At 38.2% G+C, this 23,431-nt stretch overlaps 1 protein-coding gene across 1 annotated transcript; it reads right to left on the bottom strand.

The window, feature by feature from the left end:
- Positions 1-3,139: 3,139 nt before the first annotated feature.
- On the bottom strand, positions 3,140-21,698 carry OC90 (otoconin 90). Its single transcript, XM_038175149.2, has 15 exons — positions 21,656-21,698; positions 20,847-20,848; positions 17,207-17,276; positions 16,937-16,996; positions 16,510-16,684; positions 13,543-13,655; positions 12,135-12,263; positions 10,626-10,667; positions 10,017-10,073; positions 8,683-8,733; positions 6,128-6,277; positions 5,650-5,748; positions 4,789-4,963; positions 4,097-4,203; positions 3,140-3,638 (listed from the first exon to the last, which is right to left on the bottom strand). The coding sequence occupies exons 1-15, from the start codon at positions 21,696-21,698 to the stop codon at positions 3,328-3,330; spliced, it is 1,584 nt and encodes a 527-aa protein (XP_038031077.1). The 3' UTR covers positions 3,140-3,327.
- Positions 21,699-23,431: the final 1,733 nt, after the last annotated feature.

Here is a 23,431-nt window from a genome sequence, read left to right as displayed (position 1 = left end):
TCTTCTCGAAGTTATCATCTGATTTTTAGTATTTTCAGTTAAAACTTAAATTTTGTTTTGCATTTAATCTAAACTTCATTTTACATACCTGTTTTTCTGCAAATGTAAACAGCATTTTACATCTACAGCATTGTTAAACTACTACTTATATTTACTTTTGAACTATTACTACTGCAAAAACCACCAAAATTTGAGAAAGCAATAATTCAAAAATCAGTTCCCTATGACAAATAAGCTCCAAGAAAAGTCATGCTTTTTCAGGGCTGTCTCTCTGAGGTATCATGATGTCCATTTCAAGGAATGATGCAAGAGTTTTTGAAGATCTGTATTCTCCCCACAGGTACCATTTTACAAACCATGATGCCATCTAATAGGTTTGAGTTTCTGTTTGTTACCTTCTGTTTTTGTAGCCTTCTCTTACTTACAAGAAGAATTTACTTTCCTGTTATTTTACTTTGAGGAAGTTGGGACCTTCTCTTGTTCATGTAAGATATATCTTAGATATAGACAGGATTATATATATTTTTTTTTTAAATTTATTCCTCTGTTCTTCATTTTTGCAGTCATTAAAATTTGGAATATATTTATAAAATGTTAATAGGGTAGGCTTGTTCTTCCTGTTTGTCATTATGGCTTATTGTGGATCTCAGAACCTTCTATTAAGATGCATGGTCAAGCTTTTTTCTTGCTCAGGTCAGTCAGAGCAGGATTTTGATGCTTGATACCTCAAAAAAATCCAGGGAAAAAACATTAACTACACGTGGAAGGTTCTGAATTCTTTGGTGGTGGTGGTGGTGGTTTTTTTTGTTGTTGTTGTTCATTTGTTTGTTTTTAAATCATATCTAAAGAGAAGATGTAAAGGCGAGATTCTGTCATTGTACCACATCAGACCAGTCAAGGGGAAAAAAGTGTCAGCCCCATTTAACACTCTGCAGCTGTAACACAAAACCAAGACTTGTAATGGGCTACCTTCTGGGTTTTGAAGGAGTTTGTCTGTAATCTAAGCAAAAAGAGATTTTTGCCTTTATATGAAAGACTTAACTCATTCGTTCTTCCTAATTTTAATAACATTGTGTTGGAGATACCCTGGAGTGGAGATACACCTGAATAGTATTGTCTTTCAGATTTTCCAAAGAAGTGTGAAAGTCTTCCTAAATTATTTCAAATTTTTCATAAAATCAATTTCCTAAGTCTTTGTTTCTGTAGCAGGTTACGGACAAAGACTATATGCTTAAAAATAAGTAAATTGGTATCTAATGAAGTAAATAATCTTTTTAAATGAGCACATAATAATTAGTTGTTTGCTTTGTGGATGCAATTTAGTTTTGGCCAAGTATGTCCCAAATCTTTTAAAACTGTAGTGTAAAGTTACAGTGAGAATGAGGGAAGAAAAAACCTATGATAGATTTCTCCCTCATTTTGTTCCATTTATTTATTTTTATTTTTGGAGCTGATCTCTGAGAATGAATATAGCTAATCATAGCTAGACTTACTCTTTATCAACACAATTTTTATGGTAGCAATTATAGAACAATTTCAAAGTTATTTTTTCCTGAAATGAGATACTGGAAAAAAAACTCCCACAGCAGTTAATTACAACATCACCTAAATAACAGCATATTTATAATGTAATCTTTGTTACTTGATTGATTCAAATGATCCATCTCTATCTCTGAAATTTAAAAAAATGACATATTTCAGTGAATAAATGCTTGTGTTGATTGTATAACCATGAATGTAATCCTAGTTTCTAATAATTAGCTGTAAGGGATTTTTTATTTTTTTTTCTCTTAAGTGTGTATTTTAAATGCAGGCTTCAGAGCAGCAGCACTTTTTTCATCAATCAGAGAAATGAGACTGTAATTTTGTAAAGTAGTGATGCACTTAATTCACTTGTTTAAAGGCCAATTTTTCCCATTTCAGGTAATTAGCCATCTGACCTTTTAATTATCATTTTTACTTCTAAATGCTCTGAAATACAAAAATAGTTTCCCATCAGTATGATAAAAGGCTGATAACTCAGAAGTTCCGATTCTGGATTGAGTAAATGTATCAGTTTGGTGCAAATTGCATCCTCAGCACTGCACAAAAATGGATGAGCACTGCTCTAATCCTTTCCAGTTTTTAATGCAGGAAAAATACTGAAATCACGACTAACCAGAGGTTTGTAGTGTTGACTACTTGCTCAAGAGCATTCAGTTGCATTTTCACCTGTTATCATAGTGCTGACTTGCAAAAGGAGACCAAAATGATGTGGTCAATTAAGTACTTCATGGTAGGGAGGAACATGGACAGCATTTCTATCTCCAGCATTGGGTTACAGTCATTGATCTGTAATGAATACTTTTATTACAAAATTAGACTTCTTAAAGCAGGATTATAGACAAGAGCCTTAGACTTTTCAGAACAACTGAATCACCAGGCAGTTTGTAGGAACTGGTTTTGTTTGAAGAAATGTTAGTGGTCATCTTTTGTTCTGGGGGAAGGTTATAGAGGGAGGGAAATTGGGAAAGCTTTTAATTTTTATTAAAACATGAAGTTGCTTCCTGATTAGCTTTTTCATATTTCTTTTCAGTCAATAATAAAGGCCTACTTTAGTTAAGAGAATTGAAGTATGAAAATTGTTAGAAGCCTTCCTAGTTCCAAGGCAAAATGGGTCTCAATTTTGTATTAGGTACGACTAGCTTTTTTATTCTATTGTTGCTCTTTTTTTACTCTAGTTTTGCATTAGATACTATACACTAGCGTTAGTTGTTCCCAGAAAGTAGAACCTTTAACATCCTGAAATCTCTCAAAACTGGAGATAACTGTGCTTGGTACCCAGAGCTGGGGCACAGAATATACCTTTTATTGCTGTGATCTAGCAGACCAGCAGAAACTCTGGGGTGAAAATTTCAGTTAGGGAAGAAGCAATACATTTTAATGTGATTACCTTAGATTCCTGCTTTGCTTGCTAAAGGAAGAATGCAAAAGGAGTTGGAGTAGTTGCAAATTGATTTAATTAAAAATTTGAAATATTTAGCCACCATCAGTAAGATCCAGTCTGAACCAACTACACAGTTAACAAAAATCAGAGCTTTGATCGGAAATCAAATAAAGTGATGCAGAATGCCATCAAACAGTTATTTAAGGTAACAGCTGCTCTACATAGATGGATCATAGTGATGACTTCACTATGGAAAGGAGAATACATCTTAGCTTTAAAAACCTAGCCTATGATTATGCCATTAGCATGCTGGAAAATGTAAAACTGCATGCAGAGTGATAAGAGTAAGGGCTGGCTGTGAAATTCCCTGTGCCATTTCTCAAGCAAGTGGCTGTGCTTGGTTATCTGCCTTCGTGTTGCCCAGTCCTGGGCTCTCCAAAAGGATGCCCCGTGTCTCTCTTTGCTCTCCTGAACGTGCTCCACAGGGGACCTTCCTCCTCGCTGCTCTCCTCAGAGCTGAAAATCCCAGCACCCATTTCTGTGCCGATTGGAGGCCTTTCGTAAGGGCCACTTCGGCATGAGATTTTCTCCTCTTGGCACACTTGCCCTTGTGGAAACTTAAGGCTTTCATTGAAGAAGGCAGAAGCCATGCACTCGGCTGCCGTCTTGTCACAAGCACATAGGAGTTTCTCACACAGGCTCCAACCAATACCTGAAAGAGAAATTTCAAAATTAATATTCAAAAGCAGTTACAATTAGTCAACGTGTAATTTGTCACAGGTCGATGAGCTTTGAAATAAAATTTTCAAATTCACTTTTAATCGTCTAAATATGCCCAACAGTGAGGTCGGAGCAGCTGAAGCTGTGACTGGCTTTTGCTGAATTTGTGAATGTAAAGACACCAACAGGTGTCTTTTGTCATCAGTCAAAAAATACAAATGCAATTCTCTCATCCTGACCTGATCACATCTTGCACAGTGATGTAGTAGCCTTTACCTCAACTAGGAAAAATACTTCAGCTTTGGACTAAACATTAACGAAATGTTGTGAGCCATTTTATTCTGTCTTCCTACTCAGAGCTAGCACATCACAGGTATGGTGATACTCAGTCTGTAATACTTTGATACAGTGTCATCAGAAAACAGCAAACATCCTCTAACCCAAACTTACATTTTGGCGTGTGATCAAAACATACAACTTCAGATCTTGAGGTTCTTTCTGCATGGCATCCAAGTTTCTTAACTTGTTCCATACAACAGTGATGAGAGAAGCAGCACCTAAAATAAACAGTAGATGTAACTGGACAATATTTCATTTTCCTGCATCAATCACAGTGCATTCCTAATTACTTTATCTATTTATTTTCAATGACCATTAAAACTAAGAAATTACAGTTTCCATATCATGGAAAAAAAATTCCATGAAGAAGAAAATAATAACATCTGCACTTTACAACCACCTTCCTAATTCATTTGGTATCAAGTGCTTAAAGGTGTTGCAGTTTTGTTTGTTAGTTTAATTTCAAGATTTAAAATAGAAATTGCAACTGTGTCCCAATGCTCCATTAGCATGGTCTTGAAGTGTTCAAATGCTGTTGGCTGAATGAAAACTGCAAGATGACCAGAGCCTTCACTAGCCTTGATCTAGCCTACTTTATCATGTGTGGGTAGTTTTATTTGTGTGCAAGTTCAGGAAAATTTTGTGTGCTGTACACTATACTTAGACCCCATGTGGCTCCCAACTATTATGAATTTCACCTAAGGAGAAGGTTAATTTGTAAATTAACTGATGGCAAAAGGCACACTGATCTTCATTGGTCCATAATGCCCGAAGCTAACCGCAGGTTAGAGAAGAGCCCACACCTGTCCAGGGCATCAGTAGGATAACCTCTGCCATCTTGTCCACAGTAGCAACCATAAGACTCAAATTCCTCTGGGCACCGCTCAGTTAAACAGAACAGCATTTCTCCTAGCTGCGGCAGCTCCCTCTTCACTCTTCCATTTCCTCTGTCTTGCAGAAAGGTTAATCGTTCGCATACTATAAAGCAAGAAGATGTTATTTCACATACCATGTTTTCAAAAGTTGAGGGCTCTCTTCTGATGATAAAAGTATTTTGGGAACCATCAATTATTTTCATTTATTTTTATTTTTTAAGACAATGTAATATTATTTCAAAATCAGTGCTTCAATCCGCAACCTATGCCTTTTATAATACCACTGAGCAAGTCAGCAAGAGAAATGGGGGGAAATATTTAATGGAAAGAGAGATTCCCTACACAGATATAAAATACAAGTCAAAATGGGTTGCAATGAGGGTAGTTTGCAACCCTTTGTAATCTTTCATATTTAAATATTACTTCCAGAACATTCAAGCCCAGCTGAGAGAAATGAGAATTCAGTAGCTTCTCTCTTAGCTAATTCAGAAAACGGAGTCCTAATGACTCTATATCACTCCACAGTGATAGCTGGGCAGTGACTAAATTGTGCTGAAAGAAACAAGTTTTGTCCTAACCTTTCAAATTTTTATCTGAAATGTCATCCATGTAGCATTAAGAGTATATTCAAACAAAGATGTGCAACAATTCCTTCATGGTACATGTCCATATGCACATGTCTGACTGGTTCAGAATAACTATAATCTTTAAGTGTAATACAATCCTACTTTTTGAAATAAAGGTACATTTTTCATTAGATGTAACTGAAAAAAAATAATCTTAATTTACCTTTTCCTTCGGGTCCATTGGGTCCCCTGTCAGATGGTGCCAGGTCCAGAGCTACCCCAGTGGGAGCTGTGCCCTGGACACCTCTTGCAGGGCTTGTCTCTGGAGATTACACGTGCCCAGGTTAGACATATAAAGATTAGACTTGCAAATCTAGAATAAACTTCTACAAGTAATGTGACCAGAAGTGCATGTTCTAAGCCATAATCAATTAGTATTCTTCCAACATTTGCTTAATTAATAGACTGAAGACTATTGATGGTTAATAAAATTTTCCTGGTCACTGTTAGAGAGTGAACTGCCCCTTTCAGTGTTGAACACCCTGTGTCCTTCTTTCCCTGTTGAACACCCTGTATCCTTTGTAATCTAACCAGCTTTAGGGAGAAAATTATGAGTCGGTGAGAAATGCTGGTTCTTCAGGAAGCTCTGAACAGAACGGTGTAAATTATGTTAGTGCAGATGCAGTGCAGCCTGTACTTGCCTTTTCCTTTCATCCGTGTAGATGTGCCTGCAGGAATATTCTCAGTAGGGACAATTTTGACTTCCACCGAGTTAACATCTGCTGGGGAGGAGGCTGGGGAGGTGGTTCTCACTCCCACAGGGACTACAGCTTCTGAAAATCTGTCCTTTCCTGAATAAGCAGAAAGAGAAAAGCAGAAGCATGGAGCAATAAACACTCAGATTTCCATTTCAGATAGCAGGTCAGGGTAATATCCTGGGGCAAGTGTGCTGTGAACTGATGGTCATAGAGAAAAAAATAATCAAGATGAAGATTAGAAAAGCAGAGTATCGACACTGATCACTTCTTCACATATCTTGCCTTTCAGAAAAAAAGTTGTGCTTGTTAAATATGACCAAGGTAACTGCTAGACTGGGCAGGAAGAGATTGGTTGGTTAAGAGATTGGTTACTTTTTAGTTAGTTAAGTTTGTTGTTGTTATTATTATTATTATTATATTTTATTATTATTATTATTTGTTCGTGGTTTTGTAAATTTTATATGTTGCATACTGTGGTAAAGAGCTATGCCAGTTATAAGGAAAAAAAAATGGGTTGCTGATTAGTCAGCCATACTGAGAAAAGAAGTGCAAGTGAGATAACATGAGATGCCATTTCTGAGTAAACAGCCTAAAAAAATATATAGTGTCAGTTCATACAAGGGTACCAAAACTAATAGCATTATTAGTGAAGGTAGAAAATGATTTGACTGATGCAGAGCTGGGCAAATGCAGGATTTACTGCTTTGTAACTGTAAGGAGATATTAAGGGGAAAATAATTTGAGGTTAAATAGCAGAATAATTTTAGGGAGGTTCTTTATCCTGTAAGTTACATTGGTCTTTATTTTTAGATTATTTTAAGCTGTAGCATTGACCAGGAATGTTTTGTTGAATTGGGGTGTTATTTATCTTTTTTTCTTCTTCTTTTTAAAATTTCACTATTAATATAAGCTAATTTGTAAATGAAAACTCTATTTTCAAATGGAAATCAACTTGTTTCATTTTTTTTCTAAATGTTAATACAAAGAACATGTTATTTCACATACAAAATAGTTCATTTTCAAAGTGACTATGTGTATAGTTTACACAATTTGAAAGCCCTTCCTTTTACATACCCCAGCTTAACTAATTAATTGAATTCAACTCAAATTCATTAATTTTATCCCTCTGAAGTTCTGTTTTTAGTACACATTGAAAATTAACTGTCTGAGGATCAGAGAATGGAAAAAAAAGGGTGAAAATACCGCTAAGAACACAGGGAAGCCCATGAAAGGATGCAGGAAGGGATCAATAGCAACATGCTGGTCCTGATGGCTCAGCAAGGTGCTCATTTCGTGACGCTTTGTTTGACAGTGATGTATTAAAATGAAAGTGATTCCTGCTAAATGTAGATAATATAACCAGAATTTGGGATATTCTGCACTTTGCCAAGAACAGACATTACAGATAACCTTCTAGTAGCCATGCAGACCTGCAACACAAGACATGCATATTTAGATATGTTCAAGCTCAGTGATTCTGAGCAGCACTCAGTACAGCAATGCCATTTTTCTGGTCTAGGAAGGAGGACATGGGTGTTTTCCAGAGAGTGCAATCTGAGTCAAAAAGCATCTCCTTCTTTCCCACCATATTCAATGTCATTTGACATTTTCTGGTGTATTTACTTCTTTCTGAATGATCATTTCCACGTAAATGGGCCATTGAAAACCTCCAAGACATGGTTCTCCACTTTTAGCTGTAGCTAATGGCATGAGTGTGCTTATAGCAATAATAACTGTAAAAGGTGTAAAAGCTGTTAGACCTGGAAAGAGTTCCATGAAATTCTATGTATTAAAGGAGGAGGTAAAATCAAAATGAACCCTTCAGGCAGCAAATGCTAGGAATGTAATTTAAAGGATCAACCATTGTATCAGAAAATATATTACATGAAGAGGTTTTGCAAGTACTTGCATGAGGAGTGCAAGCAAGTGGCTGGAGGCAATGAACAGCAAATACTTCTCAGTGTGATTTTACTGACTGTGTTTCTGCCACCTGACCCCAATCTAAATTTTCTTCTCCAGCAGCCCTGTCCTCACCATGTGTAATTTTGAACTGTGATGCTTCAGGTATAGTACTGCTATGCCAGTCAAAGGAAAAGAACAGCTCAGAGTCGCTGACCTTTCAGCAAGGGGACAGGAGGAGCAGGAGCAGTACCTCTGGGGTTCTTTGTGATAACTAGACAAAAAGCAGAGGCATCGTGGTAGTGGGATGATACCTGCTGCATCTCTGCAGTGTGTTTCCTGAGTGATTTTTAGTGAGAATGTTATATACTTTAACCAAATATCATTATTAACCTTTCTTTATAAAGAGGGTAACTAGGAGAAACAAAGTAGTTTGCTCAAGAATATTCAGGTCAGCAGAAGAACTAGAGGTATTATCCAGAAATCCTGAGGTGCAGATTTTTGCCTATGACAACAATAAAGCCTAATAAACCAAAACCTGTTATCACCTGGAGCCAGGAGTGCCCAATTTATCAACAAAAGTATAAGCAGACTCTTACCTTCCACATTGAAAGTCCCCAGGACCATCTCCTTGGGCTCAAAAGAAACCACTGCTGAGGACAGAAAATGTAAACTCAGAGAAGTTGCCAGCACAGACTTATGAAAAATCAAGCTGATGAGAAGAGATTTTTCAGCAGAGAAGGAAAGACCCCCAGCATTTCATTTATGGAGATTTGCCTGGTCTTGTCTGCAGTGCATTGATCGTTACAGACAAAGTGATACTCATAAAATAAGCTCATTGTACCTTTGAATAATGTGCTTTCAAAGAAGCAACATAAATATGAATGAAGCAGAAAATTCCTTATTAAATCCATCTGACAGACTACACTGGAGAGAATTAAGTGTAAAATCCTATTGTTGTGCACAGAACAGATGCATGCTCCTTGTGAACACCTTGTGTTTGACTGCATTGTAAATCAAAAATGGATGGGCAGCTACAAACCCAGATCCTTCCTTAACCTCTGATTTATTTGTTTACCTCATATGCTGATTTTTATATACCAGCTTATTTTTGATAAATTATAAACAGAGCTATCAGGTAATCAAAAAAAAAAATTAATCTCTGCATCTTTTTTGTGTGTGTGTTTTAGTATGTTGTGATATAAGGAAGTAGGTCTTTGCCTTTGAATGCATTTCTGCAGAGTATTTAGCTTCGGCTTAATACGGTTCACACAGCAATGTTGAAGCTCCTATGGTTTAAAATGGGGGCACAAGTAGTTAAATGGAAATGGTTCTCCAAATATTTCCTTTGCAGTCTGACTAGATATGTTATCTGTGTTATAAGTTCAGCTTTCTAAAATTTCTATTACAGGCTTTTATCCCTGAGCAATATATCGAGCTTTATGATGAACTATGCCAGTTCAGAGAGCACGAGTGATTGGTTTGGGGGAAGATTGGTGCAGATGTGCAAATACTGCGCATAGCTACTGCTTCATTTTGTATGATTAAACTCTTTCAAGACAAGGAGTATGCAACTGGCTGTGGGTGCAGCGGTTGGCAGCCACACAGCACAGCACTGCCAGGCAGCCTCCCTGCTGCAAGTTCTCTTCCCAGGGAATAAAGGTCTGTTCTGATGAAAGCAGGTTTTGCCACAGAGTTCTCAGTCTCAGCCCTAGGTAAACTTCGTGTAAACACCAGTTAAGCATGTTGAGCACACAAACTGAAAAATTGCACCTTCTCATTCAGTCCTGAATTGGGTCACCAAAACATTGTGTCTACTTTTATATCCGATCATCTAGAAGGGCTGTAAGAAAACAATCAGCCTGTTCTTCTGTTTTGTTCTTCCAGCTTTTGGAAGCTGAAAGCAGTGCTTCTTGCACTGTTAGTTGCAAACCTTCTTCTACGGATGCTGTTGCAGCCAGTGTTTTGTCAGTCCTGTGATGAGGGAGCTCTGCAAAAATAAAAGTATTCTTACTGCAAAGAGAATTGTGGCTTAGGATGCCTGTTAGACAGGAACTTGGTGTAACATGGTCAGAGTCAGCAGAATGAAACTTATTTGCAAATATTATTATGATTGTACTTTTCATAGGGCTATATTTATGATACAAATATAACAGGTATGAATCGAATTATTGTTAAAGTAACTATTAAAATACTTCCTTACTATCTATTGACTGCTGATAACAAATCCTACTCAAACAAGTACATTACAATTAGAAAAAGCCCTCAGTCTCTATCACAGTTTTAATCTAAACCAGAAAACCGATCAGCAGTGAGCATTCTTTACATTCTCATTTCAGCAAATGCTTAAATATGTGTCCTGTTGTGAAGATATGAGGATAAGAATTAAATATTTATACATGAAAAATGTTTTAATCCAGGCACTTGTCTAAGAATCTTACTGAAGCATGGCTTCCTAAATACTCGATTTATTTTTCTCAATGTATACATTCATCTTGATTTAATATACTCCAGTCATAGAGTTAAAGAGGTGGGGACATACCCTCCATGTGAAGTGTTGTCAGCTCTCTCTTGCTAGTTGTTTCTGAAAAGGAGAAAGCTCTTAGAGACTAAAGTGTAAGAAAGGGCTTTGTCAACATTTTATCTCAATAGTACAACAAAACAGGAGTTCACCGGATTTATTCCTATTAAAGTAAAGGTTTAGGCAAATATATCCCTATCTCATTCAAATTTTCTCTGTAATAAAGAATCAATATTTTCCTGGAAGTTTTGCCTTTTTTTTTTTTTTTTTTTTTAACAAAGCCTGAGCTGGACAGAACAGACACAGAAAGATAATAATATGAGCAAACACTAAATAAAAATGTTTCATTCAAAGGATTTATTTTTTCCAGTAAGAATTAAAATCAGGAGCCTAAAATTAGCAGAGATATTCAGTGAAATAAGATGTCATCTGTCTTTATCAGCAAGAGTAGCATGATTTTCCTGTTAACACTTGACAATTTCTCTTTTATTTGTAACATGTTGGAGCTGCCATATTTTATATTAGAGTCATCTGATCCCAGTGAAAGATTACTGGCTTACACAAAGCAATTTTCCGGCATCAATACAAACTTTGCTGTGGCATTTTCTTCTCCCTTGACCTCTTTACTCAGGGATGCACACATGCAGAGCCATAAACATGTATAGCTGTCCTTAACATTGACAAATATAAACAAAGGGATGAGAAAAACTAGCAGAGCTTTTTCGTATCTGGCTCAGCTTGGGTGTCTGAAGGTCCTCCCCCCACCATGCTCTGGTTGCAATCCATATGAATTAAGTTTTTAATCCAGCTCTGTTCCCACAGGCCGGGTATTCAGTCTTACCAGGTTGTAATTTCAGCTACAGAGCACAGGTCAGTGTATGACAATGGAGATAAATATCCCCTTCACCTTTATAGGGGATTTTTCCTTCCATAACGGAAAACAAGTAACAGAGCAGACTGGGTCTATTATTTTTTTTTCCCTTCTAGTTACTTTTTGCATGCTTTAAGGGGAGATCTAGCTAGCAATACTGTCAGTTTCACATTCCTGCTGGTGACCTCAGCAGGTTGCTATAACCCTAAGTAGTACCCAATAGCCAGATTGGCAGGAGCCTCCTGAAAAAAAATAAAGAAATGCTCATGTCTAATTGGACTTTCCCTTTTGCGGTTGTGACCCTTGCCTCTTGTCCTGTCCATGTGCATCTCCAAAATGAGTTTATCTCCTTCACCTCTGCACACTTCCACTTGGTAGTGGAGGAGAGCAATAAGACCCCCCCTGAGCCTTCTCCTCTTCCATCAGATTCTCCAGCCCCCTTCTGGCCTTGCTCCAGTATGGCAATTAGCCTTCTTTTTCTCTTCTTACATTAATTTGAGTATCAGTAAATGGAAAGGGCACATGAAATGGAGAACAGGACAGACCGCCAGATTTAGTGCAGGAAACCACCCAGCTACTGCTTCCTTCACCTTCGGTCAAACCCGATGCCAGCGGAGAAGCTGGCAGGAGGGAGCAGTCGGTCAGATCCTGATTGTTACCTGTAACCAGAGATGGACAGAGGGAGACATCCAGCCCATTCAAGGAAGAGTTAATATGGGTGCTCGCAAAACACTCAATGGCATCTTTGTCGCATGTGCAGAGGAACTGTTCACAGGGATCCCCAGTTTCTGGAAACAAAACAACAATCCAAACAAGGCGCTATTGAGATATCTTTTCCCTCCACCTGTTTTTCCTCCCTGTAAGGCTTGTGTCCATATTCATTAGCGCATACCTATTTATACTGTGATTCTTCACGTTAAACACGTTCACGTTTTGTAGTTTGGTTTTGAAACACGGCTCTGTGTAGCCTGCACGGCTGGCACAGAGCACTGGAGCAGCTCCTACTACAGAGCAGCAAGGAGCGCAGAGCAGGGCTTTGCTGCATCTAATTTTTCCATGGAAAACTTAAGCCAGCTGATACCGAGTTTGACATTTCACAGACTTCATTAAAATAGTCTGCCTAACCCCAGGACTTCACAGTCCTCAGGCGAAGTCTTTCATATAAAATGTGGTTTGCTCCTTATAAAGGCTATGAAAGAGTTTCCTGAAAAATACTGTTTTCCTACTTCAAAGCCTTCTACCTTTCAGAGCTTCAGAAAACATTGATCTTTCAGAGGGTTCTCACATCTTTCACATTTTTGACAGGGACTATTCATTTAGTCACTTTCTTTTTTCTTCCTTTTTTTTTTTTTTTTTTTTTTTTTTAGTTTGAACAAAATGTTTTCTGATTATTAAGCATAGAAAGAGCTAGAAGAAACACTACTGATGTTTAAATGTGCTTGGGTATTTATAGACTGGTTCAGAAAACAAAAATGGTTTTAATTTGGAACAAGAAGTGTAAATTGGATCAGATCATTATTTAAACAAGCTGTGAAGATCTTGGTTTTGTGATTCTGCTCTTTTTTGCTGGTAACCTCAAATCCTGTTCTAGAATATAGTCTTTCCTGAGTGCTAATACTAGGTGAAAAATTATATTAAAATGATTAGGGACACTCTACACTCACTGAGATTTTACTAGTAATGCATGGAGTAGCTCCTTTCACAACAGTGCGGTCTCTGCCCTTGCTGTTTATGCTGTTGTGCCTGAGGAGTGTATGTGACCCTGTGGACAAAACTTCAGAAGGAGCACTGCTTTTCAGGTCATTCCTCAGTATCATCTCCATTCCCGATGTGTGGAGATATCTCAAGCAATGCTCCATGGTCCTGCAATGGAGCCTGGAAACCTCATTAGGAGGCTGCCTGTTAGAGGAGTCCTGATAAATCCCTGAGCAGAACACTTAATCCCTCAAGAATCCACAGAGATGTTTTCTGCTTAATTTATATGTGTTTTTTGGTAGATGGACCAGAGTGAGCTTCTCAGCCACAGCGCGACTCTAGTATCATGCTTTTGTGACAAGGTAACCTTACCACAGGTCAGGTTTTCAGTAGAGCAGCTGACATCTGTAGAAATTTTTGATGGGTCCCACGTGCACTCCATCTCCATTGCTTCCTCATAGCATTTGCGGTGCTGGAAACAGCATCTTAAAGAGTGAAACAACACAAAGTTCAGACAATTTATTTTCCTTCCCATTCAAGGTCAGCCTCCAAGATCAGCAGTGGTCCCTAGGATAAAGAAAGGCTGAGTACTGCTTTTCCCCAAATCAGTCTGGTGGGATTACAAATACAAAACTCAGTGGTGGGAGCAGGTCTGCAGGCTGTGGGACACCACGCTTGCATTTTACTGCTACAGTACTTGAGGTCCCACAAAGACGCTAGAAGCAGTTTCAGTACCAAATCCAATGCCAATGCCCAAATATCTGCTGACAGCACACTGCCAGACAGAGCCCCACAGCTTGGCTTTGGAGGTCCTGTCTCCAGCTCTGGCACAAAGTTTCTCACTGCAGATTTGGAGAACTACGCAGGACCCAGCATTCAGAGGTAAAGGTCTCTGCAGTGCCTTGTGAATCACTGTGTCTCATTGGGGCTATATAAATGGGTGGGGTGTTATCCTCTCTTTCTTGTTCTTTCTCCTCAACGCAACAATTACAATTAAAATAAACGATTTAGCCATGAGAAGGGGCCTCAATGTGTTTCTTACAGCATAGTGAAGCAGCTTTCTCCTACCGCTATACTACACAGGCAGCTAGAAACCTCACCTTGTCCTACACAACTACTGTCAGGCAAACCCCAAATACCTGCATGGCCACTTTAGCTGTGAGTAGCAATGAAAGTTCAAACAAAACAAGATCCTCACCAGTTCTCTTTTCACTTCTCAGAAATATAAGTAGTAACCACTTTTGGGAGGGTGTCTTGAACCAAGAGACCGTATCTGTGCCAGTGGCAAAAGAATCATCAGTCTACATTTGCTGCAAACTGCAGTGGGGTTGCCATGCAGCTAGGGAAAGCTCACTGAGGGACGGCTAACACCTCTGTGCTCTTTTTGTACTGGTGCTGCTCTGCATTGAAATAGAGCTGAGTGAAGCAAAAGCCCAGGTGCTCAGCTCTTCAGGTATCAATCCATTGAGTTGCCTCGAGCTCTCATTTCAGAATGTCATTGTGTTTTGTTTTTTTTTTTTATTTTTTTCAATAGCAGGGTTAGATCTGCATTTTCCCAGCCATCCCATGCTGGAAAGTGGATGGACTAATTTCCATCTAGCTATAGGCAATAGCCATTGGTGTCTTCACTCAGGAAATTATTTTATTGCATTGCTGTAAATGCCTTTTTTTTTTTTCTCTATTTAGACGTAGATGTATCTCAATTTTCTTTTAATTTATTTTCCTAACTCCTGCTGGTAAAAGTGTATAGCCATTTGATTTTCTTGGCTATTTTACCTGATGTTATGTTTTTTTTTCTCACTAGCCCAGCCAGGGTCTGGAGCAGTATATCTTCAAAGCACAAACTGGGGTTTGGATGGTTTTGTTACTAGTGCATGGTACCTGGAAGAGCTTTTGAGCTACATTGCTCTTCTCTGTGCCCAGATGCTTCAGTGTCTCATACCTTTGGCACAGACAATCAGGGCAAGGTTTACTTAACCTCTTATCTGCCACTTGAAGTCACACTTAGCTGTAACCTGGTTCTGTTGATGCTTTATATCCCCCAGATGCTAACATTTCCATTAAAGTCTATGTGTGCTTACACTGCTGATGTATTACCCTGCTCCCAATAACAGCACTTTGGTAAGGCTGTAAACCCACTGAGAAGCTCAGATTTACATAATCCCACTTGTCTTATTAACAGGCCCTCCAAGTTTTGGCACCACAGTGTGATTTCAGGGTGAGATTGAGTTCCCCAGCACAAAGAAACAAATGATGTTTTGTTCATAAAGATATCACAGAATCACAGAATTTCTAGGTTGGAAGAGACCTCAAGATCATCGAGTCCAACCTCTAACCTAACACTAACAGTCCCCACTAAACCATATCCCTAAGCTCTACATCTAAACGTCTTTTGAAGACTTCCAGGGATGGTGACTCCACCACCTCCCTGGGCAGCCCGTTCCAGTGCCTAACAACCCTTTCAGTAAAGAAATTCTTCCTAACATCTAACCTAAAACTCCCCTGGCGTAACTTTAGCCCATTCCCCCTCGTCCTGTCACCAGGCACATGGGAGAACAGGCCAACCCCCACCTCGCTACAGCCTCCTTTAATGTACTTATACATAGCAATAAGGTCACCCCTGAGCCTCCTCTTCTCTAGGCTGAACAAGCCCAGCTCCTTCAGCCGCTCCTCATAGGACTTGCTCTCCAGGCCCCTCACCAGCTTCGTCGCCCTTCTTTGGACCCGCTCAAGCACCTCGATGTCCTTCTTGTAGCGAGGGGCCCAAAACTGAACACAGTACTCGAGGTGCGGCCTCACCAGAGCCGAGTACAGGGGGACGATCACCTCCCTAGCCCTGCTGGTCACAGTGTTTCTGATACAAGCCAGGATGCCGTTGGCCTTCTTGGCCACCTGAGCACACTGATGGCTCATATTCAGCCGACTGTCCACCATCACTCCCAGGTCCTTCTCTGCCTGGCAGCTCTCCAACCATTCCTCTCCCAGCCTGTAGTTCTGCTTGGGGTTATTGCGCCCCAGGTGCAGGACCCGGCACTTGGCCTTGTTGAACTTCATACAGTTGACCTCAGCCCATCGGTGCAGCCTATCCAGATATGCTCAGAATTTAGAGACACGTGGGTAAGAGATACCAAGAAGTTGGGTTTGATCCTTACTTTATTACAGGAGTGGCCATTCTTCACCACCAGTTTAAGACAGCTGTGCCACCGGTGAAATTATATGCAGGTGTGGGAGGATGTTTTTATTTCTAGGAAGTGTGTCTCCACATTGAAGTGTGGTGAAACCCTTAAATCATATAGGCAGGTGTTATGCTTCAGGATATCTGACATGCATAAGACTTACTCATCAGCTTCATCCACGGGGAGCCCTTCCATCTCAAACCGGCAAGAGCAGCCGTAGTCTTCAAAGTCCCTGGGACAAAAGCCACTAACACACTTCATTTTGTTCACGAAGTTGAGCAGGGCAGGGAAGTTAGTGAAGATGGACTGTAGCCAGGTGAAGTGAGAACCCAGGCAGTCTGGAAAGAGAGCAGCCATAAATGCTTGATGCACAGAGGTGAGCCAGGCAGGAACACACCTGGGTGGTGGGAACATGAAAGCAGAGCCTAAACAAGGCACTAAATGGGGGCATCAAACAGTGCTTGATATTCAGCAGTTTTCAGTATTATTACAGTCTGTGGAGAAATCTACAGCCTCAAAAATCCCTATCCCTTTTCAGTATATATAAAAGCAAACTCCACAGCTGGAGTACAACTGGAACATATACTTACCAAAAAATAATGCAACGCTTTCCACATTTTGAAAGACTCCATTCAGTAATGTGGCATTATCTAAATGAAAAAAAATATATATTTTTTAAAAAAGTAGGTGACAAGAATGGCCCCCAGAACACCCCTGACCTTGCTTCTGTTGTCAAAACACTTTGAGATAAGAGTTACTATCCATTTGCTAACTGCATGCTACCCTGCAATGTTCTGGGGCAAGAGTTATTCCCCACTGCAGTGCAATACTATAGAAAATAAAGCTTAAAACATTCTTACTCAAGATTCTTTCAGGTGTGTTAAGAAGCTCTGGCAGAAATATCGGTGGCTCCAATTCTTGGCCACCTACCTCGGCAAACAAATTTGAGAAGAAAAAAGATTTTAAAATTGAAAACATAATAATATACTTCATTATGACACATACACTGCATGCATTTTGAATATCTTCCTACACCAACAAGCTGATATAGAAAAACAATGAAACACTTTCTTGGCTCCATGTATACCCTGGGGAGTCCAGAAGCATACCTGTAAGTCACATTGGCTTCAACTTAAAAATCAGCCTCTGTTAAACTGTGGTGTGCTAAACCTCACATTCCTGTGCTCTTCTGAACAATAACACCTGCTAGAAATTATTATTATAATTGTATAAAACTGCTTTAGTTGTCCAACTACATGCATTGTTCCAGATGTTTCTACTTTGTAACCCTGTGCTCTTCAGCTGTTGGAAGTCAAGAGGTTTGCACAGACACCTCCACAGCTGTGTTTGCTGCATGCCTTTAGAAATCTTCCAGCAGAGATGGGAGCTGTGAGCCCAGTGCTTGAGTTCAGGGGAAGCACTCAAAGCCTGGTGGATGGAGCTTGGGTGGAATCAGTCCTGGGTTATGGAGAGAAGCAGCAGCTGACTTACCTTCTCTGTAGCATTAACTGCATCTCCCAGGCAATTATTCTATAGATAGCGAGACAGCTTTTGTATTAGACATATTAAGTGCTTCTCCACGTGATGTTTCACTTTGCTGTTTCACCAAGGTGCATAAGGGTTTACTGTCTAGATACATCTCCAACTATTTCAAGCCTTTGCTCTTCATTTAGCTAACAGGTCAGGTCAACAATTTTTCCCACCAAGATGATGTTTGCTAAATGGTACAAACATAGAAAAGAGAGACCTTCTCATGTAAAAGCGGAAGCTTCTCAGACTGATTTTGTGGAGAACTTACTGCCTGCAGTTTCTTCATATTAAGTCAATATTTTTTGTTTGTTTGTTTGTTTGTTTTTCACATTTGAAGATGCCACAGTATATTTTCTGCAGGTTTTTTTTTTTTTTTTTATAATACCTTGAATTAGGATAAAATATAGTACTCTTTCTTGCCTGTCCCACATATTGTCCTTGTTCTTATTTTCTGTACACTTTTAGGAGAGAATGTGTTACTTTGAATTGATTTAAACTTAACGTTATTATTATTTTATTATTATTATTATTATTATTATTAACAGATGAAAACTCGAGGGTATTTATTGGCTCAAGTATCTAAAGACTGAATTAAAAAAAAAATGATTTTAAAATCATGGCATAGGTTATCTCTCAGAATAACTGGCATTAGTAACTCTGTCCATTTTTTCTGTGAAAGACTCTGGGAAAAAGCTGACAGTTACTTTGTTATTCTGTTGTATTTTCCTGCAATAAATATAGGTGTAAGAGAATGAGGAGGAAAATGAGTAATTTTTTTATTTATTTTTTTTTAGATAATCCTTGATTTGAAGTTTAGCAAAGGATTAAGATTTTTATTTTTATTATTTTTTAAGACTATATAAATAGATCTTCTCAGGAATCTCAAGTTCACTACAACTTGCGGAGTGATCAAGATGTCCCCAGACATTGTCAGTATACCTCCAGCACTACATTTGTCAAGTTTGGTGGCAGAATAGGAAGACGTTTTTCCTTTTATGTTATTGTTTCCTGAAAGCCTTAGCCCCAATAAAAAGCTTTTAGATGAACAGCAAACAACCAGAAACGTCCCGCATTGCAACAGGATGGAGAGGAAGAGACTGCTTTCCACAGACCAGAAAAAGCCTCTCGATAAAGGCTGGTATTACAGTACTGGAACAAGTCTATTGAATGCTTGACAGCCACAAGACAATCAGACTCGAGCAAAATAATGATGTGCCTACCAAGAGAAACAGCATTTAGTGCTATAGATATGTGTACACATTAAGCCATGCTTGCTAAAGAAAAGCTGCCACTTATTTTGGGGTTTAAAACCTGTACTTCCTCTACATTCACAAACATCCTTGCCCAAAGCCATGGTCTGTCAAATGTATCTAGAGCCAGGTTTTGAAACACTGTTTATCTCCATAGCTCGAACTCATTGTTGATGTGTAGCCATTGATCATCTAGGCCTTTCAGCAAAGTTTTGGAAAGCATGAAAACTCCATAGACTTGAAAAGAGGCAGTGAAGAGGATTAATAAAGGCACATTACAGAGCTGCTGGAAGATGTCATTCTTCCAGCATCCACCATTTGCATGTAATTCTTCTCAGCAAACTTAATTTGCACACACCAAATTAACTCATAAGTCTCTGACATTCCCCTTGAGAAAAATTCCTACCACAGGGTCAGCTGCTTGGTAAACTTTTAGTTTTTCTAATCCTTTTGTTACTAAGAATGGTATTTCTGATTGTCAGTGAGTCAAGATCAATGAATCAATGTTTGCTAACAAGATTGTTTAATTTTGTTTAAATTTTGGGGTAGGGACAATGAGAAAATACCTTCTGCATTAATCACGCTCTTTTCTTCTTTTTCTATCATGTCTTTTGGGGCTCATGTTCCCACCTTGTTCCTTGTATAGTCAGTGAAAGATTGCAGTACAGAAATAAATCTTTTAAATCACAGAGCACCCTGGGGAGGTCAGCTTCTCTCACCTTTCTGTTCAACCTGCTAAATGACTTGGCAAATGTCCTGAAAAGACTTGTGTGATACATCAGCCCTTGGGCTTTCCGGTTGTATGCATTAGCCACGGAGTTTTGTTCATCATTCAAATGCATGTAAAAATAGATTCTGGACTGTGTCTGTGATGTTGATACTCTGACAATGCTTTTCAGAAGTGTTATACAAACAAAGCCCATAGAAAAATAAATAAATAAATAAATAAAAATATCAGTGTGCCTCCAGTTGTTCTTGCAGTCATGTTTAATTAAAATGTCAAAATATAGGGCATGGATGCATTCATTATAATACTTGGGGAGCAGAAACATTGATTGTGCTAGGAAAAATAAGGGTGCAGCAAACCCAACCTATTTGATTTATTCAAGATAAATCACATTAGCTCCTCACAAAGATACCAATTCATGCACAGATATTTGTTTCAATCTCAACATAGAGATTTGTAGAATGGATCCCACATAAGTATAAATCAAGAACCCTTTCCAAACCCACAAATGGTCTAGGGTAACAATTCAAAGCTTTGTGCTTAGACTGCTTAGCTGGATGAAACACATCTAACAACTGTGGCACATTTTTTTGAGGCTTTGAGCAAAAATGTCTTTCAAACACTATGTCAGGAAAATTTCTGGGTGCCCAGATATTTCTGAGTGACATAGATATTCACTATAGACATATATAGATATTCAGACTAGATATTATCAATATATGTAGTCACATTTACATCTGGAGACTAAAATCCCTTCTTTGAGACTAAATATCCCTTCTTTCTTCTTATTTATTTACTTTTATTATTTTTTCTCCTGTAAAAAAAAATGGTGCTTGCATTTTGGCATTCCCTGTCTTTGTAGTGGGAAAATGCTGAAACTGTTATTGATTTCTATTCATACAGTAGGAGTCTTAACACTTGTTTTCAATAACGTAATTTCTCCATGCATTTTGTGTTAGAACAGTTTCTTTACTGTGTTGTAATGCATGTGACACCTTAGAAGAGAGGCAATGAGAGAAGGTGAGGTAGGTCATTGTGGAATTTTGTGTGTGCAAAGGTGCTGGGCTTTCTTTTCACTTCAGAAGTAACATAGAATCATAGAATCATAGAATATCCTGAGTTGGAAGGGACCCTTAAGGATCATCAAGTCCAACTCTTGACACCGCACAGGTCTACCCAAAAGTTCAGACCATGTGACTAAGTGACTAACCCCACAGAACAACCAGAAATTGTGTAAGACCTTCTATGAACCCTTTTCTTCACCTGCACACGGCTAATTATAATGACATTCCCACACAAATGCAGGGATTGCAGAAATTTGAAATGTTTTCTCATTTCCATCCCTTTCACTAGATCACTTAGAAGCTCATTCACTTCATGACAGCAAAATCTGAAGAGTTATATGAAGAAAAAATAAATTAAATTAAATTAAAAAATCAAAGTAAAATTTCAAGGAAGAGCTTTAGCTGAGCATGAGTAATATTTCAGGACCCACTTAATTTTTATTTTTTTCAGTCTAAAGGACTTAGATCATGACCAAATGCTAGCAGAAGGGAAGTTGCAATTTTTTGTTTAAATATTTTAACCCTACTAAATGTTTCTTGCTTTACAACAAGTTCTGAGAAAAAAAAAAAAATTACAGCTACTCCATAATTACACTTATTTCAGTGCATTTGAATGTTGAACAACAAGGTTTGAAGGGGTAGAAGGTGTGTTTCTAGAGTTCTATTTCTATGTGCACATAAAACAGTATTTAGGAATAAATGCCAAGTAATCATAAAGAGTGAATGGTGACTTACCACTGTGCAACACCATTGACATAGACACCAGAAGAATTGCAATCATTTTTGGTTTAATCCAAAGATAAGAAAAAAATCACACAGAAGACTGACGTGCCTGATGAGTTAAATAAAATATTAGGCAGAATGTTATTTCTTGAATCTGAGAGTAGGAAGACATTAAATTAGAAAATTATTCTTTTATAATCTGGACACATTTCTGCTTGATGCAATATGTTTTTTATCCTTATCATAGGAAGTGTTCATATTGCAGCAAAGATTAGTCTTACGTATGCTCCACATTTTATCAACACTCTTTATAAACCTGAATAACAATATCTATTTGGGTATTGATATAAGTTAGTCATCAGGCTCCTCAAAAGTTCCATGGACAGAGCAAGTCCATAGAGCAAAAAAATGGTGTGCTTGAAGTATCTTTTGTTTTGCAAACAGTTTTCATACCTTACTTTATCTAACAGAATGTTCAAACTTCTTATAAATGAACAAAAATTCTGGAATTGATTCTATTGAACCCAGTTAATTTGTACTCCTACATATTAGTTTGTTTCACGTCATGGAAATCACTCCTACTTTGTAGTCACACATTTGCTCTGATCTGTGTTGAGACTGATCAAATGCATCATATATTTTACTAATCACAAATTCTATATTGCTTGAAGATCTTCAAAATCTGGGTATGCTTGTCCTTTTAGAAATGTAAGTAAGAAATTCTTCTGAAGCCAAAAGCTTTGCACCAGTATTCATTAAATGACAGAAAATTGGTTTTGAACTACACTTACAGTTCATCCCCAAATTAGAATAATTTTCTAAGTCAGGCATGGAGGTTTTTTATAACCAAATAAACGAACAATTATTTATCAGTTTTCAAATATGTACCTACTGTTGATTTCTGGTTTGTCAAGTATAAAGTCAAATATTGCATTCATTTTTATTTAAAAATCTTGTAATATTTAATCAGGATACGAGGTTATAAATCTAACAGCTCTAAATATTTATAATTTGCTGTCTGAAATCTCTTACCTTCACTTCAGTCTTACCTGTACTCCAGAGTGCTGAATAACTTTTTTTTTTTTCTCTACATTTTCCTCCTAATTTCTGTATTATAGAGTACATCTAGAAAAGCTTACCTTGAGGGATATTATTCGAAAGCAGTTGGATGAAAGACAAATGGATTTCAGCAAAGTCAGTACTAAGTGATTTATACCTGCTTGGATATATACCTCACCCATGTGATCACTTCCTTTTTCAAACCCACTTCAACATTTATTAATTAATCCTTCCATGAAGTTCCTAAGAGTCATTATGCCCACAGAGTATTTTAGTAATATAGCTCCAGCCATGTAAAGGATCTATACTGAGAGGTCTTTTCTGCAGGTGCATTCACCGTATAGTAACTTGCCCTAATACTCTGTGGCTGTAATTAAATAACAATCATTCCACTGTTATTAATCACAAAATCTCTGGGGCATGTGAATGTGCCTTAGCAAGAGGTAGTGTTCAGTGGTGAAAGATGAGTGAAAATTTATACAGCTTTAAACACTGGCATTCCTCGAGGTTGAGAAGTCTGCTCTTGTCTATCCACTGTGGCTCTGATCCAAAGCTGAGTGAAATCCAGGGGAAAGCTGAATCAATGAGCTGTGGCTCATTGGCTTTTCCTCCTCAGGAAGGTGTGCTTTCTGCCAGGGTCAGACACAGCTACCTTTCAAAAATACCTTAGCAAAGGTGTTTTTTGTTGTTGTTGTTTTTTCCAGAGATGTGTTTTTGGTGAAAGCTACTTCA

The sequence above is a fragment of the Anas platyrhynchos genome, chromosome 2, assembly GCF_047663525.1.
Source record: "Anas platyrhynchos isolate ZD024472 breed Pekin duck chromosome 2, IASCAAS_PekinDuck_T2T, whole genome shotgun sequence".
In the NCBI taxonomy this organism is placed as follows: domain Eukaryota; kingdom Metazoa; phylum Chordata; class Aves; order Anseriformes; family Anatidae; genus Anas; species Anas platyrhynchos.
Note: the sequence above shows the minus strand (reverse complement) of the source record. Positions and strands in the feature narration are given on the sequence as shown.

Bases quoted from the DNA above. Each gene is read 5' to 3' on its own strand.
- OC90 (XM_038175149.2), bottom strand. From the start codon at position 21,698: ATGATTGCAATTCTTCTGGTGTCTATGTCAATGGTGTTGCACA. The intron at 16,997-17,206 runs GTAAGAATGTTT...TTTTTCATTTAG, and splicing joins CACACCTGAAAGAATCTTGA to ATAATGCCACATTACTGAAT. The intron at 16,685-16,936 runs GTAAGTATATGT...CTCTCTTTCCAG, and splicing joins AAGCGTTGCATTATTTTTTG to ACTGCCTGGGTTCTCACTTC.